We start from the raw sequence: 18,443 nt of genomic DNA, 5'->3' as shown, positions 1-18,443 counted from the left end.
TTTGTATTATTTCCTTTCTACTTAATTCAGCCCTTTTTGCTTTATTTTATTTTTTCTCGATTTTTCATGCATTTTCCACGACCATAAATAATAAATATCTGTATTTATTTGTCGCTCTGGGTGAACAGGTTACGGCCACAGATGGCGACAAGGATCGTCCCCAGAATATCGTGTACTTCCTCACGGGCCAAGGCATTGATCCGGATAATCCAGCCAATAGCAAATTCGACATCAACCGCACCACTGGCGAAATATTCGTTTTAAAGGTAAGTCATCAGCGAAAACAATACCGAATGCTTGGCTCGTAATTTAAGCATTAACAAATTGCCAATGGCCAATGTCCAATAGCCGGTGCGCAAAAATGTGTTCGCACACATAAATAAATATAAATAAAATGCGGTATTTAAAAATCCATGTTGGCCAAGGCCGCAGCTGGTCAGAAACTGAAAAATAATGGTGAAAATCCGATGCTCCCGCTGATTAAGCCCCATCAATGTGCACTTAAGCCCGCTTCGAATCAATCCCAATACCCACAAAATGCAAACGTGTGAATCTGTCTACGTGCTCATTATTTAACATTTAAGTTTCATTTTGATGGTCAAAAGGAGGGGGTCCTTTTAAATTAAATACCTGAATGGATTCGTTGAAGCGGAGAAAGTGACTGATGACCCTCAAGGTCTTACTGATTTCGAACGGAAATATTTCATTCGGAAGAAATATGTTCAGTATGTACTCGCGGTACCGCTGCACTTTAAATTTTCAAATAAAAGCCTCTACAAAAGCATCAATTGGAAACTAAATTAAAACTAATTAGAAAATCACAATTGAAAATCCCTCGCCACATGCGAGTTGGAAAATTTCACTTAACTCTAGTGTAGTCCCAAAAACGCCAAAGCCAAATAAAATGAAATTCCCATGCGAGCAGCTAAAATAAAAATAAAACGAATAAATTTCGTGCCATAAAGTTCGTGCATTTTAGTCCATATACTATCTCCCAGCCTCTCTACGTGAATATAATTTTTAGAAAAGTGGCGCGGAGGGCTGGCAACTTGATAAGGGATAACAAACAGATGTACCGCATTTTTTGTAGAAACCCCAGCATGTGACCCACTCACAACTAATCCCTTAAATTGAATATGTCATAACAATGTTGGCAAATTTGTCATGCAAATTAAAGCGATGACTACGCAGTGGTTATGTGCACATATTTTCTTTTATTCCATATTTAAAGGGTATTTTTTGAGGAGTTTTCGCTATTGTAAAGGAAAGAACTAAATAACAGTTAAACTAAAATAATTTTATTATGAAGTCTTTATTTTAAGAGCTTAGATTGCTTTATTATATTTTAATTTTTATAAGAAATTGTTTTTAATTAGCTAAATACGCCCATTATCTGTAAAAAGATTAACTTCTTTATAAAGATCTGACCAAATATTCCCAGAGTATCCTTTGGTGTAATCCATCAGCCAAATGTTACACACACTTTCTTTGTTGTTGTCTCCTCGTATACATTTTTTTTACGACAAATCCAATGTCAGCGCCATGAAAAGCTGCTCTTGTTGTCGGTCTGCTGTGCCTGTCACATGTCGTCGGGGGTTAAGTCAGTCAGAGGGCTAAGGGGTCGCGGGGTTGCGATTTGCTAACAAGGGTTTGGGGCATTATCCAAGGGTTGCCAGGAGCCAACAGATACAAAATACTGATTAAAATCGTTTTTTTCCCTTGCGCTTTTTTATTATTTGAATACGTGTGCGAGGAGGGTTAAGAGTGGGCGGTGTGCAGGGGTTAAGGATGCCCAGGTGAGACCAAAGCACATCACTCAGGCTGTGCTGTGAATGCATATCAAAGTCGCAATCAACATCAGAGACAGGTACAGGTTTCTCCGTTTTTTTTTGTTTGGCTTCCCCGGTATTGTGTAAAAGGATAATTTCATGGGGTAAGGATGAGATGGGGCGGTGGAACCCTTAACCCACAACAATGTTATTTACCCTCCACCCAATGTTAATCGGTTTTGCGTTTATGACAGCTAAAATTACGCAATACACCCTGTGCATATTAACCCATAACATCGTTTTACACTTTAACTCACACTTTTATTTTTATGCCTTTATAGCCCCTGGATCGCGATCAACCGAACGGACGTCCCCAGTGGCGATTCACTGTATTCGCCCAGGACGAGGGTGGCGAGGGACTCGTGGGCTATGCGGATGTCCAGGTCAATCTGAAGGACATCAACGATAATGCCCCCATTTTCCCACAGGGCGTATACTTTGGCAACGTGACCGAGAACGGCACCGCCGGCATGGTTGTGATGACCATGACAGCAGTGGATTACGACGATCCCAATGAGGGTTCCAATGCCCGTCTTGTCTACTCTATTGAAAAGAACGTGATTGAGGAGGAAACTGGGTCCCCCATATTTGAAATTGAACCCGATACGGGTGTGATAAAGACTGCAGTATGTTGTTTGGATCGCGAGAGAACTCCGGACTATTCGATACAGGTCGTTGCGATGGATGGCGGAGGGTTAAAGGGGACGGGGACGGCCTCTATACGTGTTAAAGATATCAACGATATGCCGCCGCAGTTTACGAAAGACGAATGGTTTACGGAAGTGGACGAAACGGATGGTACGGCACTGCCGGAAATGCCCATTTTAACCGTAACCGTACACGATGAAGACGAAACCAATAAGTTCCAATATAAAGTTATCGATAACAGTGGTTATGGTGCCGATAAATTTACCATGGTGCGGAATAACGATGGAACTGGTTCCCTGAAAATCGTACAGCCCTTGGACTACGAAGATCAGCTGCAGAGCAATGGCTTCCGTTTCCGCATTCAAGTCAATGACAAGGGCGAGGACAATGACAATGATAAATACCATGTGGCCTACTCGTGGGTTGTGGTTAAACTAAGAGATATCAATGACAATAAACCGCATTTCGACCGTGCCAATGTGGAGGTCTCCGTTTTCGAGGACACTAAAGTTGGCACCGAACTCGAGAAGTTCAAGGCAACCGATCCAGATCAGGGTGGCAAGAGTAAGGTCTCCTATTCCATCGATCGTTCCTCGGATCGTCAGCGCCAGTTTGCCATTAACCAGAATGGTTCGGTAACTATTCAACGTTCCCTGGATCGCGAGGTTGTGCCGCGTCACCAGGTTAAAATTCTGGCCATCGATGATGGATCTCCACCAAAGACCGCCACTGCTACTCTAACAGTTATCGTTCAGGATATCAACGATAATGCTCCCAAGTTCCTAAAAGACTACAGACCAGTATTGCCAGAGCATGTGCCTCCACGTAAGGTGGTTGAAATTCTGGCCACCGATGACGATGATCGCTCCAAGAGCAATGGCCCACCATTCCAGTTCCGTTTGGACCCCAGTGCCGATGATATTATCCGTGCTTCCTTCAAGGTGGAACAAGATCAAAGTGAGTATATTTTTGTTATCATTAAAGTTGTTTATTTCTCTGCAATAACTTCTGAAATTACGATTATATAGAAATTAACTCAAAAAGCATTTAAAATAATTTTACCCTTGGCGAATGTATATTTTTGTATCTTTCACCCCTTCGATTTGGCAATTTGGTTTCCAAACACCAGCCAATTACTTGTAAATTGCTCCACATACACAACATGAAAAGGTTATAGGAATCTATAAAAATAGTTGCGAGCTGACCAAAACTTTGCCGGCTGCAATGAAAAAGTTTGCAAAATATTTGGGTCAAAGCTTAAACAATGCACTACACTTTTTGCATTTTTTGTGTGTGTGTTCCTGTATTGAAATTTTCTTTCCAAGTATTGAAGGGGACCGGAAAAAAGGGTTGTGTCTAGTGTCACAGAACGCTAACAATAGCATAAAAATGCAATTACATCGTAGAGGATGCCCGAAATGAATAGCCAGGAATCTTTGGCCATAGAATGAAAACCGAAAACCGCATCGCACATGAAAATTTAAATAATATAAGCAAGGCAGCGCAAAAGACTCACCTCCACCTGGGCGAGAAGTAAAATGGGAAATGCACAAGTTTTCAATTAAATTACCCCCGGCCATAGAGAGTCCACCCGCAAAATCCAAACTCCATATGTATGCATCGCAGTTCCCTTCGCAAAGCCAAGAAAAGAAGACCCAAAAAAACAGGGAAAAATGGGGTAAAAGTGCCCAAGCAGTCACAATTTGTGTGGGTGGCAATCCAATTTTGATGCCCCAGCTGGGAAATGGGAAAAGCTGCAAGTTTGGGGGCTTTTGGCAGTCCGCACAACTACGATCCAGTGACTTTATGCAAACGCTCTGGTGCGGGGGGGTAAACAGGAGGCTTTTCCAGACTCCTATTTGCATACAATTTGCCTAAAAACACACCATGGAGTGTCTTTAAAAATACATTTCAAATGTGCGTTCCCGCCCGGAGAACTCTCCTGGGGTATTTTCCCCAACGGGGCAATAGTTTCCCTTCCTCCGGACTTCCAGACTTAACACTTGTTGGCTCAAAGGCGTAATTACAACAAATGGGCCATTGCAGAAGTTGCATCTGCAATCAGGTGGAAAGGAAAACGTGCTGGCTAATAAAAGAGCTTAGTTTTTGGTTTGGTTAGTTGTCAGAGCTTACGGCTAACTGGCAAATGCCTTTGAAGTCCTGAATGGCAACTGGTTTTGGGCAGGTCCTTTGGCAGTTACTTGTCCGAGAACTGGTAGTTTATTCACCTGTAGGCAGATGTAGAATGTTCCTTTTAAAAGTCCCTCAATAGGGAATAAATGGGGTAAATAACCTTTCTTTAGATTTAAAGAAATGTATATTATTTAAGAACTTCGTTAAATTTGCCTTAGATAAAAAAATGTAACTATTTTTATTATTTTCCAATTTACAGAGGGTGCCAATGGTGATGGTATGGCCGTCATTTCCTCCCTGCGATCCTTTGATCGGGAACAGCAAAAGGAGTATATGATCCCGATTGTGATCAAGGATCATGGTTCACCGGCAATGACTGGAACCAGCACATTGACCGTCATTATTGGCGATGTAAATGACAATAAAATGCAGCCTGGCTCCAAGGAAATCTTCGTGTACAACTACCAAGGACAATCGCCAGATACTCCAATTGGTCGGGTCTATGTCTACGATTTGGATGATTGGGATCTGCCCGATAAGAAGTTCTACTGGGAGGCCATGGAGCATCCGAGATTCAAGTTGGATGAGGACTCCGGCATGGTCACCATGAGAGCTGGAACTCGCGAAGGACGCTATCATCTTAGGTTTAAAGTCTACGATCGTAAGCACACTCAAACCGATATTCCAGCCAATGTCACAGTTACTGTGCGGGAAATACCTCACGAAGCTGTTATAAACTCGGGATCAGTGCGTCTATCAGGCATTTCAGATGAGGATTTCATTCGAGTCTGGAACTATAGAACCCAGAGCATGAGTCGCTCGAAAATGGATCGCTTCAGGGATAAGCTGGCTGACCTACTGAACACCGAAAGGGAAAATGTCGATATATTCAGTGTGCAATTAAAGAGGAAATATCCGCCTCTAACCGATGTTAGGTTCTCGGCCCATGGATCTCCTTACTACAAACCTGTGAGGCTAAATGGCATTGTTCTGATGCATCGCGAGGAGATCGAAAAGGATGTCGGCATCAATATCACCATGGTTGGCATCGATGAGTGTCTGTATGAGAATCAAATGTGCGAGGGTAGCTGCACAAATGCCCTAGAAATCAGTCCTTTGCCTTATATGGTTAATGCCAACAAAACTGCCTTGGTGGGTGTTCGAGTGGATACCATTGCTGATTGTACTTGTGGTGCCCGTAACTTCAGCAAGCCTGAGTCGTGCCGAACAACTCCGTGTCACAATGGTGGACGTTGTGTAGATACCAGATTTGGTCCTCACTGCTCGTGTCCTGTGGGCTATGCTGGTCCCAGATGTCAGCAAACCACTCGCAGTTTCCGTGGAAACGGTTGGGCCTGGTATCCTCCTCTGGAAATGTGCGACGAATCTCATTTAAGCTTGGAATTTATTACCAGAAAACCAGATGGTCTAATCATTTACAATGGACCTATTGTTCCACCAGAACGAGATGAGACGCTTATATCAGATTTTATTGCTCTAGAATTGGAGCGAGGTTATCCTAGACTCCTTATCGACTTCGGTTCGGGAACTTTGGAACTGAGAGTGAAGACCAAGAAGACCTTGGACGATGGTGAATGGCATAGGATCGATCTGTTCTGGGACACCGAATCCATTCGCATGGTCGTGGACTTCTGTAAATCAGCGGAGATTGCCGAAATGGAGGATGGTACTCCACCAGAATTCGATGACATGTCCTGCCAGGCGAGAGGACAAATTCCGCCATTCAATGAGTACCTTAATGTTAATGCTCCCTTGCAAGTGGGTGGATTATATCGAGAGCAATTCGATCAGAGTCTGTATTTCTGGCACTACATGCCCACTGCCAAGGGTTTCGATGGCTGCATCCGAAATTTGGTCCACAATTCGAAACTTTATGATCTGGCTCATCCGGGACTCTCGAGGAATAGTCTTGCAGGTTGTCCACAAACCGAGGAAGTTTGTGCCCAAACGGAAACCACATCTCGGTGCTGGGAACATGGAAATTGTGTTGGATCGTTGTCCGAGGCTCGATGCCATTGCCGACCGGGTTGGACAGGACCTGCCTGTAACATTCCTACAATACCCACAACCTTCAAAGCCCAGAGTTATGTAAAATACGCCTTGAGTTTCGAACCGGATCGTTTCAGCACTCAAGTCCAGTTGAGATTCCGAACAAGAGAGGAGTACGGCGAACTTTTCCGGGTTAGCGATCAACATAATCGAGAATATGGAATTCTGGAGATCAAAGATGGTCATCTGCACTTCCGTTACAATCTCAACTCCCTTCGTACTGAAGAAAAGGATCTCTGGCTAAACGCCATAGTGGTTAACGATGGTCAATGGCATGTGGTGAAGGTAAATCGATATGGATCTGCTGCTACCTTGGAGTTGGATGGAGGAGAGGGTCGTCGCTACAACGAAACCTTTGAATTCGTGGGGCATCAGTGGTTGCTGGTGGACAAACAAGAGGGTGTCTATGCAGGCGGAAAAGCTGAATACACTGGTGTTAGAACGTTTGAGGTGTACGCCGATTACCAGAAGAGCTGTCTCGATGATATACGGTAAGTAGTAACGTTAAGCGACCTTATAGTTTTAATCAAGCCCAGATTTTGTTAGGATTATATTAATGGTTCCTATTCGAAATTTATTTTTCATCTGCAGACTTGAAGGCAAACATCTTCCTCTGCCACCGGCGATGAATGGCACCCAATGGGGACAGGCCACAATGGCCAGGAATCTAGAGAAGGGTTGTCCATCAAATAAACCCTGCTCGAATGTGATCTGCCCCGATCCCTTCGAATGCGTAGACCTCTGGAATGTTTACGAGTGCACGTAAGTTACATTATCACCCTAGTAATTCATTTTAAGAAAGTCACCCATTGCTTTTCGTTTCTCATCAATCAAAAAGAAAAATTTAAATCATTTAAGTAAATTGACTGTTCGGACTGTACGCCCACAAACACAACATCTACAATCCCAAAACAAAAAGGGTAAAACCTCAAATTACCCATAAGCCAGAAATGGCGATAAGAAACAGCCAGGAAAATCCAAAAACCAATACCACAAAAAAGAAAACAAATCGAAAAAAATCGGCACCCATAGATAAGGAAGAAAGCTAACATTTGATAGGCTTAATCAATTAAAGGCAGGTACGAAAAAAGAAAAAATACAGCATACAATGTAGGAGAAGGCTAGTCCGGCGAAAAGCTTGTTGGACCTGCTCGTCAAAAGGACCTCGTGCCGGAGATTCGGTTGTACACCCCACCCCGTCCTTTTCGACACACACGGCACAAAAGTCAGTTAGTGATTGGCACTAAACGTTGCGTGACAAATCAATCGGCTTAGGCTTACGTTTCCGATTTCGCTTTGACTTCGGGTTGAAGTCGTTTCGAGAATCGAGATCCAGGGGCAAAGAGCATTTGTCCGGCTTGTGATGGTCTTTGTACATATTCACGCTTTTGTTTCATTACACTCAGAGCAACAGTAACGAGCTTAGCACAGGTACAACTCCATTGCTTTTCTTTGCTTAATACACACACACAAAAACCACACATCACACATTGTTGGCTTTAAGCTTTTGGTCAGTAAAAAATCAATCATCTGAGTAGCGAAAGTCCAAAATAGAAAAATACCGGATTTTAAATCTGTTATTAAAGTGTCTAAAAGTTAGCAATGAAATGGTTAAAAGGGCACTTTGATATAGAAGTATATATATTTAAAATATAACTACGACTTTGGGGAATATCTACGACATAATTATCTGACCTAACTTGGACCTGTCTCAAATATATTAACTTATCCATCACATAATTGGAACATCCATTCGATATTTGAATTTTCGGTTGCCCAGTTTCTGTTGCCATTTTTCCCAACTCAATCTCAACATATTAATGTTAAATTAATGGTATTAAAAATACGAATCGAAATAGTTGCGGCGAAGGACGCATTATGTCGCCCGACTCCAAGGGCTGTATGGATCGCAACGAGTGTCTCGATATGCCCTGTATGAACGGTGCCACTTGCATTAATCTCGAACCCCGACTTCGATATCGTTGCATTTGTCCAGATGGTTTCTGGGGCGAGAATTGCGAACTGGTGCAGGAGGGTCAGACCTTAAAGCTCAGCATGGGCGCCCTGGCGGCGATTTTGGTCTGCCTTTTGATCATACTGAGTGAGCATCGAACCACAAAGTCCACCTTCAAAAAAGATTATATATACCCAAAAATGCAACAACAACTAATAGTTATAATTAAGCAATTAGTGCTTTAGCGAATGCTTAGCGTTTTAGTGTCTATGTTGTCATGTTATTTAAAACTTAATTAGCTGGTCGCAATCATCCAATCAATTTCATGCAAATCCCATTTCATTTTACCATCAATTCGACATTTTCAAAGGCTCTTATGCACTTTGCTTTTATTTTATCATCTCTCACTCACTATCATTTATAAATCCAATCATTCGGCATCAAAATCACGGCTCACCGAATCCATCTTTAATGAAAATTTATATATTCGGCACATGGCTTTCAATATGCCCGGTGACGTTTAACTCATTCAAAAAGGCATTTCCATATTCATCAAACTATGATTTCATCGGCATACCATTTTGAATGTTTGTTTCTGGCACATTTTCCGTTTAGCCTTCCATTCAATGTCTAGTATTAATCCAAATATTTTACGGTGTGTAAATAATTTATTTAACCAAATGAAGGTATGTACTGCTTAATATTTTTCTGGGTATTTAATTTAGACTCAGACTCAGTAAAATACACTACCCATTTAGTTTTTTGCGCTATATACTTTTACCAACTCTATGCCCCCCCTCACACATCTCAAAATGCACTCAAGCTTGAGAAAGAACAAGACCTGAAATGCCCTTCAGGTAAGTTAACAAATGTGCAGTCAAAGATACAAGTTGCCCATGAGGAGACAAGGGCAAGCCACCCAAAACCGAGCAAGAGCAATTGCAGTTGTTAGCTTTGGCATTTCGAGAAATCACGATGCACTAAATCCGCCCACCTTACTAAATACATATATATATATAGAGGAAAAAAGAAAAATACAGACGATGGAGGACTGGAAGATCAGACAGCTCAAAGGAGCAGCTTGGAAAAGTGGCACTAAGAAGCTGCCAGTTGCATTTCGGGCAATGCCTCGCGAGGATTTACTACGTTTGCATTTATTTTTTCTCCATTTCTTACATTAAATGCCGGGTATGTGTTTAAACAGCCAGAAAAATGCCAGTTTCAGGCTTAGAGTTCAGCTTCATTTATATGCCACCTTTGCTCAACGTTTAAAGGTAAATACGATTCGTGAAGCGTAAAAATATTGCTCGAGGCCAAGTCAACTTCAACTAAAAATAAATGACGTAAAATATGGCAAACTTTATAGACGGGAAATTTTCTAAAAAATTATCAAGTACCTTACTCACTGCTGATGGGTTTAAACTACGCACTTGGGAGCAATCGAAGGCAGTGAAAAGCAGCCGAAAGTAGGAAACAAAAACTATTCCTGACTCAACTTTTCAACTGGCGCTGATTTAGTGTGAAAGTTTCTTGCTGCTTTTGAGGTATTTACTCTATCCTCGTCCTTTTCAAGTTGTTTGCTCTCTTTTTTCTCCTTCCCCATTGTACAGAGTACGATGGTCAAACCATGGAATTTGCCAATAATCGTCAATATATCAAAAGTGTCTCGAGTCTGCATTTGAAAAGTATTCAACTGTATTTGCCAAAAAAGGCACTCAAAAGCCATGCATTTTGTAGTAGCTTTGAACTATAAGAAAATCAGATGAAATGTAAACCATTTTTTTTACTTTTTTTCCTTGGCTGAAAGTAATGCAGACTTTATTGAGCAATGTCTCTCAATAGTTTCATAGTTTGAACTATCACTTTTTAAGAAAACATCCAATAAGATTAATTACTTAAATAAATAAGATATATAATACTTATTTAAGAAGTGTAATGGACATTTACTTTAACTAAAATCTATTGCAACCATGACCTGGATTTATTTAAATAATTTTTTTTCCCTACTTGTCATCATCTTGGCGAATTTACTTAGAAAGGAGATTGCTTTTTTTTTTAAAGAAAATAAAGAAATCCCATGCATCTCAATTACTCAAACGTTGAGTCAAGGAAATCTCCCTTGGCCATTTCACACCTCAATTCGTAAAGGTCGACTGACATCGCAAAGTTTTTATCTTTCAACTTCTTTAAAAAGCTAGTGTGAGTGCGTTACCCAAAACTAATCAAAACAAACTTACGAACGAAGGCAAAAGTATAGTAAGGAAAAGTGAGACAAAATAAAATGAAATTCAACTTATCCCAAGAATGCATATAGAGAAAAAACTTTATTCAATTTCAACCATGGAAACAAAAACTGTTACATAATAATCATAAAGGAAAACAAAAATTGTAAAAACAGCACTTAAGATGCGTGTTAGGATGGGATGGGGAAGTCGATGAAGGGCGTTGTGCAATGCAAATGCAAAAAGTTTGTCCCTCCATCAAAAAACAAAACTAAAAACTTACAAAGCGTAAAATAATAACGACAATGGAAAACTAGGAAAAAATGCTAAAGTTGCAACGAACGTTTAAGAAGACTTTTTGACAGTTTTTCACACTCTAAGAGGATGAGAGCGAAATACAGCAAAGGAAAATATTCCATTTTCATAACTATTCAAACGAAAAAAGTGATGTATGCGAACACTGAGGGAAAATTAATATCTTGTTTTTACTCTGATGTAAAAACTTTTACCATATCTTTTTTTGAATATTTTGTTTAGAATTTTATTCTTGATATTATAATCTTAATTTTTTCCCAGTGTAACAATATGCAAAAACTTTATCCAAGACATACCCATACATCACAGCCCTGCATGATGGAACAAATTTTAAATAATTTCTTTTATTTTTTCAACACTTGAACCACACACACACCACCTTTCATACATCCCACATCCACTCGAACAACCAACCAACAACTCGTATACGTAACTTTTTTGGGGTTCGTCCTGCAGCTGTCCGGCTGGCTACAAAAGCTCCGGCAGCTCTTGTATCAACGACAACGAGTGCCTACTGTTCCCGTGCCGCAACGGTGGTAGGTGTCGCGATCATCATCCTCCAAAGAAGTACGAGTGCCACTGCCCCATGGGCTTCACCGGCATGCACTGCGAACTGGAGTTATTGGCCTCCGGCGTATTGACGCCATCCCGTGATTTTATTGTCGCCCTGGCACTCTGCCTGGGCACTCTGATACGTAAGTATATACCAAGTAAACCAATTGAAAAGATGTGGATTCGACTTTTGGTTAAAGTAACTACTAAGTATAAGGTTTGACTATCTTAAAGATATGAAAAAGTAAGAGGAAAGTCAGTAAATTTGCTTACTTGCATGCTTTAACCCAATCTTAACCTAACTGATTGATTCATTTTTTAAACTTTTTGTTAGATCTTTTATTTCATATCTAAATTATGGTTTCATAGTTTCATTCCTTACTTAAAAATACATTTATATAACTTATATTCAGTTTTAATTCCTTAATCTCACCTTGATTTTCCTATGCCAATTAAAAGTTTAATCAAACGTTTACATGTCCTTTAAATATTGATGGCATCGCGAGTAAGCCATAAAATTAATTAAGTCTTACAATCAACAATCTGCAATGACCGGAAACGACGGATGCCGGCAAGCAAACATGTCAAAAGTCATTTCCGCAAATTACATAACACAACAAAAGTCCTTCCATAAATTAAATTCAACGGTCAGCGTAAATTTTTTGCATATCAATTTTGGGCGTTGCCGCGAACAATCGAAGTACAAATGAAATATCGTTCGTAGAGAATATTTTATTTTGGTTTGGCGAATGCGTATTTGACTTACACAATAATTGCAATTATATGCCGGCCATCTGGCAGAAAAACCGGGGAAAAAGGAAAAACTTTCGCGCAGACGAAGAGAAGTAGACGCAGCAAATTACTTAACGTCAACTTCAAGTTGTGGTGGCAATTTCGACGGCTCCGGAATGCCCAAAAACTTTTTGTTTTCTCAGGGTTTTCCCGTGCAACAGATGCTGTCTGCGTTCAGCAATATGGCGAAAAACGCGTTGGCAAAATTAGAAAAGCTACGGAGAGACAGCGGATTCAAGTCGTCAGCAGCTTGATTTGCTATTTTCTGTTGACCAGAAAACTGGGACAATGTTTGCAATATTTGTTTAGGTCTCCTTTTATTTTCATTTTCCTTCACTTTATTTTCTCCTATTTCGTTTTCTTATTTTCCTCCTCTCCGTTTTCGTAGTCCAATTTAATTAAGAATTTTTCCACCAGCTAATAGCGTTCAGATATTTTTCGGATTCGCTTTTCCGCCGTTTCAGAGAAGTATAACTGAAATTGTTCTGCATGTTAAATTAAGCGTTGTATGGTGCACTTTGTGTAATCTTGACTAGTTGTTGTTGCATACAGAAGGAGGAGAGCAGAACTTGAGGGGAAATTGTATTTTAATATTCTTGAATCTTAACTATTCACAGTACTCGTCTTGGTATTCGTCGTATACAATCGTCGCCGTGAGGCGCATATCAAATATCCGGGTCCCGATGACGATGTGCGCGAGAATATTATCAACTATGACGATGAGGGAGGCGGCGAGGATGATATGACCGCCTTTGATATCACACCCCTGCAGATACCAATTGGAGGGCCAATGCCACCTGAGCTGGCGCCTATGAAAATGCCAATTATGTGTAAGTATTCTCAGAAATTTTCCCATTTCAGCGATATAGTAAAATTCTATTGTTGTTCTATTAACGAGAAAGTAAATTTTATTTACTATTTCTTTAACTAATAACATTTTGTTCTTCTACATTCCATTTGCAGATCCCGTTATGACCTTAATGCCAGGTCAGGAACCCAATGTGGGCATGTTCATCGAGGACCATAAAAAGCGCGCCGATGGTGATCCAAACGCGCCGCCTTTCGATGACTTGAGGAATTACGCGTACGAGGGTGGCGGCAGTACAGCTGGATCGCTTAGCTCATTGGCTTCAGGTAGGCCCTTTATAAAATGCATTCTAATTAAAAACTAGATTGTGCACCCAATATGCAGCAGTTTAGACACGAAACTAGATCCTACAGCCCGAAGTGCCCCAAAAAGTAGGCTACAACTAAACTAGAAAAGCATTCATAGCGTGCAATTGAAAAACGAAAACTAGAGCACTCGATTTGTTGTTGACTCATCATCTTTTCTGACATTTCCAGGCCAACGTGTCTCAGATACATCTGAATATTGGGTGTAAATTTAGGAGAAAACCTAAAATCATAAATGGTATTCCTGTCTTTTATATTGCCTTTGCTTACACAAAGAGAAAAAAACACTAATTAAGACTATGCTTATAGGCAATAAATTTAAAGAATTTTTGATAATTGGCAAGAAAAGTAAAATTGATATTAGAAAGGCTTTCAAAAATTTTCCCTCTTATTTTGTAGTTAACAAACTTGAAATTAAATATGAATTTCCGATTGTGCATTTTCCTATTTATTGCAGGAACTGATGACGAGCAGCAGGAGTATGATTACCTTGGAGCCTGGGGACCACGCTTCGACAAGCTGGCCAATATGTATGGACCCGAGGCGCCCAATCCCCATAATACCGAACTAGAATTGTAAGCTGTCAGACCGAGGAGAATCGATGAATCGAGTGGGGAGAAGGGCAAGACCGAATCCAAATCCGATGCGGATACCTAGATGAACAAACTAAAAACTGTTAGTAGATACAAAGTTGCATTTAAAACGAAATGAAAGCCCCACACTCGAGGGAAACTCACACACAAAGAAAGCGCAACCAAAGAAGCATCTCAATGCTGAAGTTGGCAGAACTCTCTACGTAAATGGAAACTAAGAACTAGAAAACTAAAAAAAAAAAAGAGGGAAGGGAAATGGATATGGAAATGAATTAAAAATCAAACACATATTATGACACGCAAAATGACATTTGTAAAAATATTTCATCAGCATTTAAATTTAAAACAATTACCATAATGAGATTAAGTTATTAGGGCAACCCGATCCGAAAATTAGGGTTGCACATTTTCCAGCATTTTTTGCGGGCAAGTTAAGAACGAGTTAAACGAAAAAAAAATTAAGGAAATTAAAGGAAATGAGAATTGTAATATGTAGGAGAGAGCATACCAAAGTTTAGTTTAGGAGCGCTTATGAATTTATAACTTTAGTTCTTGAACAGATTTGTTGTGCATATTATTTTAAGTTGTAATTATTATTTAAGAATATTTATTTAAGAATTTTCTGTTTATAAGTTCGTGACATTTGTGAGAGTCATTTAGCCTCTAAGACAGACAAGAATTCTCAAAGCCTTTAAATTATCGATAGCTTAAGTTCTCTTATTTGGCATTTATTTTTAAGGATTACAATTAAACAGAATTAAAACTTATATAAAGGAATACCCAAAGACTGTTTTCGTTCCATCATAACAAGTATATACATACATTAAAAAAAAAACACAAACATATATATATTAACATAAAAACATTACGAAATTTTTAACTGCAAGTCGAGGGGCATTTCAAAAATTGCCGCATTGTGTATCATTCAATTTAAAGTAAACCACAATCGGCAATCTCTGGGCAAAATGTCAGGATAAAAAAATCTCCTAAAAATATTCTAAATGCAGAAAACCTATGCTAAAAATCTCCATTCAAAGCGAATCTTGCCGAAGAAATGCTGGCAAAGTAAAGTAAAGAGTAAAAGTAAAAAAAGAAAAATTACCTTTAGATGAACTTAGCGCAATTGATATAATTAAAATGAATACTTAAAAAGAAACAAAAAAATATATATATATTAATGATGAAAAAATGGAAAAGTATTTTACATTGTATATATTATTAGTTTTAGCACGTATACAAAGAATCACATAGACACAACAACAATATTAAACCAAATGAAATTGGTAGCAAAACATAAAATCTTATTAAGTCATTTCAACTAGAGTGGAAGAACGCATTCAAATTAAAACAAATAAAATCCTCCATATACATAAACCCAAAACAAACTGCATTTAAAAACAAACAAACTTTTTCCACACGACAAAGCAAACGTTTTTGCAGGTGAACTGTTTTTTCTCCATTTGTTTGCCGCAACTTTTATCGACAGATAATAGTAGCAAATATTTTTCATTTTCCATTTGTTGTTTCATAGACCCACACATAATAAAATTTGATTTTATAAGTTGAATTCACGTTATTGTTTTCAAATTCAAACTGTCAGCCAGAAAAACAAAATCAGACAAACAGGTTACCGATTACAGATTGTAGAGAACCGTAAGTACATAATATATAAAGAAATATATAAATGAAATCTATCTAAATCATAGAGTTTTCCAGGCAGCATGGCCACAAACTTGATCCTATTGAAAATTCCCTTTCAGTTCCTTAATTTTACAGATTTTCCCTTAAGGCAGATATGAAACACCAAACACCGAACACAGCCAGACACACAAATTTCGGTATTCGAATTATTCCTACTACCACAAGTGAAAAGTTAATAAAAAGTACTTAAGCAACACATACCATATACATATAAACAAGTGGAAATGGAGAAAAATCTAACAAAACTGCAACAAAAGTTGACTATTGAAAAGTGCAAAGATTTTAACGTAATTGTTAAACCATACAGCGAAATAAATAATAATAATAAACTTCTCTGCTGTACTTGTTTAAGAAAATTCATAGAAATTTTAAAGCACATTAATTGTTAAATCGAACCTTAACTCGAAGTAGCCATTTACGGATAACCAAAGCCATCTTTTGCATGATTTGCCAGCGCAGTGAAGCTACAGTGCGGTTCGGTACAGCAAGTCCGCAATTAAATTGACACACAGAAGACACTGCCAAAATTATGGTATAGTTTAGCAAAAACTCTTTAAGGTTAATTCAACGAACAGTTCCTTTTTGGTTTTCGCTTTTCTTTCGCGCACTGAACTTTTCATTTGGCCTTCTTTCTAACGCATCTGACTATGAATAAATTTTGCATTTATATATGTATAGGTCGAACAGCAAACTGAAACGAAACAAAAATACATCTCAAACAACCACAAAACAAACACATTGAACAAATGCAAACATTTTAAATTGAAGACATTCAGATAAACAGCAAACAAAAGAACCGAAACGATATTTTATATTTATTACAGCAGAAAAAACACATAGAATATAAACCAAATTATTAGAATGGCAAGTGAATTATATACTCATTTACACGTATTTGTTATATATTTTGTAATGTAAGTTAGAGGCATATACTATATATTGAATAATGCACAGACACATATACATATATAATGCGAAATACATTTACAGACACACACATATAGAATAACACAATGACAGACTGACAGTTAGACAGACCTACATACATACATGCGATGCAAGAATCATACTATTTGATAACTATGTATTTATAATGTATGCATTTTTTACCAACCCAAAAACAAGCGGCAACAAAACCGAATCTCCTCTATGAAACATTAAACCCATTAAGTCAAATAAAATGGAAAGCATACTCTCACACACACACACCAACATAGAAGAAAATGGGAAACCAAAAAGTATATAAAAAACCGATTTGAATGCAGTTTTAGATAAATTTGCATATAAGTACATTATTATGTAAAATCACTTTAATATACAGTAAACAGAAAAGGAAAACGGAAACTAGTATTAAAAACAAAAAAGAAATTATGAATAAATTACGAGTAATACAAACAAAAGCAAAGCAACTGCTAGAAAAACTAACAAATCAATTGTGTCAGTATCGAAAATGATAAAAATGCTAATTAAGTAAGCGACAGAGAAAGGCGTGAAAAAACGTGTAAGCTAATCACGCGCCACTTGTGGAAAATGGGGAAAATATTTAGTTAAGAAAACCTATACACGAACATACACACAAACAACATTGACATATATACACACACACACACACATTCACTCATTGACAACAAGAACAACTGCAATTATATTAAACAAGAAAATTATTATAAAAGCAAGAAAACACACAAAAAGAAAAGTGGAAAGCAAACAAAAAGAAAGATAAAAAAATAAATAAAGAATCTGTAACGTTATATGAAAAACAAAAATAGAAAAATTGTGATTTCATTGAAATGTCATGGGAAAATGGAGTGGGTACTAAGAAAGCAAAAAGTTAGTTAATTAACATTCCACAAAGGAATGTAATCGTTTAGTATTGCATTATTGTTTAATATTTATTTTAGTAAAAAAATTTCAATATATACATAATGAATGGGTAGAGTGCTTTAGGGTACTTTGGAATGGTAATTATTATTAATAAACATAAATTCTATCATCCCATTCATTTGAAGCCTTAACTTAATATTCAGTATGCTTTACATTTTCTGGGAATTTGTAATTTAAGCGCTTTACTAGCTTATGATTGATAATGTTGTATAACTTTGTTGTATCAATATATCAATTGTAAATGTTTGTATCTACTAGACAGAAATCTCTTGTTATCTTAGCATTACAATGGCCATTCCATATTCAGGTAGCTTCCAAGAACATTGATATTTGTTTATTTGTATATTACATATTGCTTTGCAACAAATGAAACCAATATTATGCCAATGTCAATGTTGTGTCTGATATGCTCAAAGCCTTGGGCCAGACACTCGCAGGATCATATTATATCCTTATTCGGCCCGAGTGTGTTTCCTTTGTCTGCTGTCACACTACCGCTATCAGCAAATATAACTAGCAGTAACTATAAACATACAAAGCACACAAAACAGGGAAACACTTTTGCCCCGAGAAAAGA

At 38.3% G+C, this 18,443-nt stretch overlaps 1 protein-coding gene across 1 annotated transcript in view; it reads left to right on the top strand.

Moving 5' to 3' along the window:
• Positions 1-17,598, top strand: part of LOC108103058 (neural-cadherin) — a 102,159-nt gene extending 84,561 nt beyond the window's left edge. The window contains 8 exon segments of the mRNA XM_017208376.2: positions 129-266; positions 2,111-3,434; positions 4,870-7,171; positions 7,272-7,442; positions 11,628-11,866; positions 13,133-13,345; positions 13,479-13,649; positions 14,146-17,598. Of these exon segments, the coding sequence (XP_017063865.2) occupies positions 129-266; positions 2,111-3,434; positions 4,870-7,171; positions 7,272-7,442; positions 11,628-11,866; positions 13,133-13,345; positions 13,479-13,649; positions 14,146-14,267 (4,680 nt within the window). The 3' untranslated portion in view covers positions 14,268-17,598.
• The last annotated feature ends 845 nt before the right edge of the window (positions 17,599-18,443 follow it).

The sequence above is a fragment of the Drosophila eugracilis genome, unplaced genomic scaffold, assembly GCF_018153835.1.
Source record: "Drosophila eugracilis isolate 14026-0451.02 unplaced genomic scaffold, ASM1815383v1 contig_1197, whole genome shotgun sequence".
Classification (NCBI taxonomy): Eukaryota; Metazoa; Arthropoda; class Insecta; order Diptera; family Drosophilidae; genus Drosophila; species Drosophila eugracilis.
The sequence above is the reverse complement of the archived record's forward strand: the minus strand, read 5'-3'. Positions and strand labels throughout refer to the sequence as shown.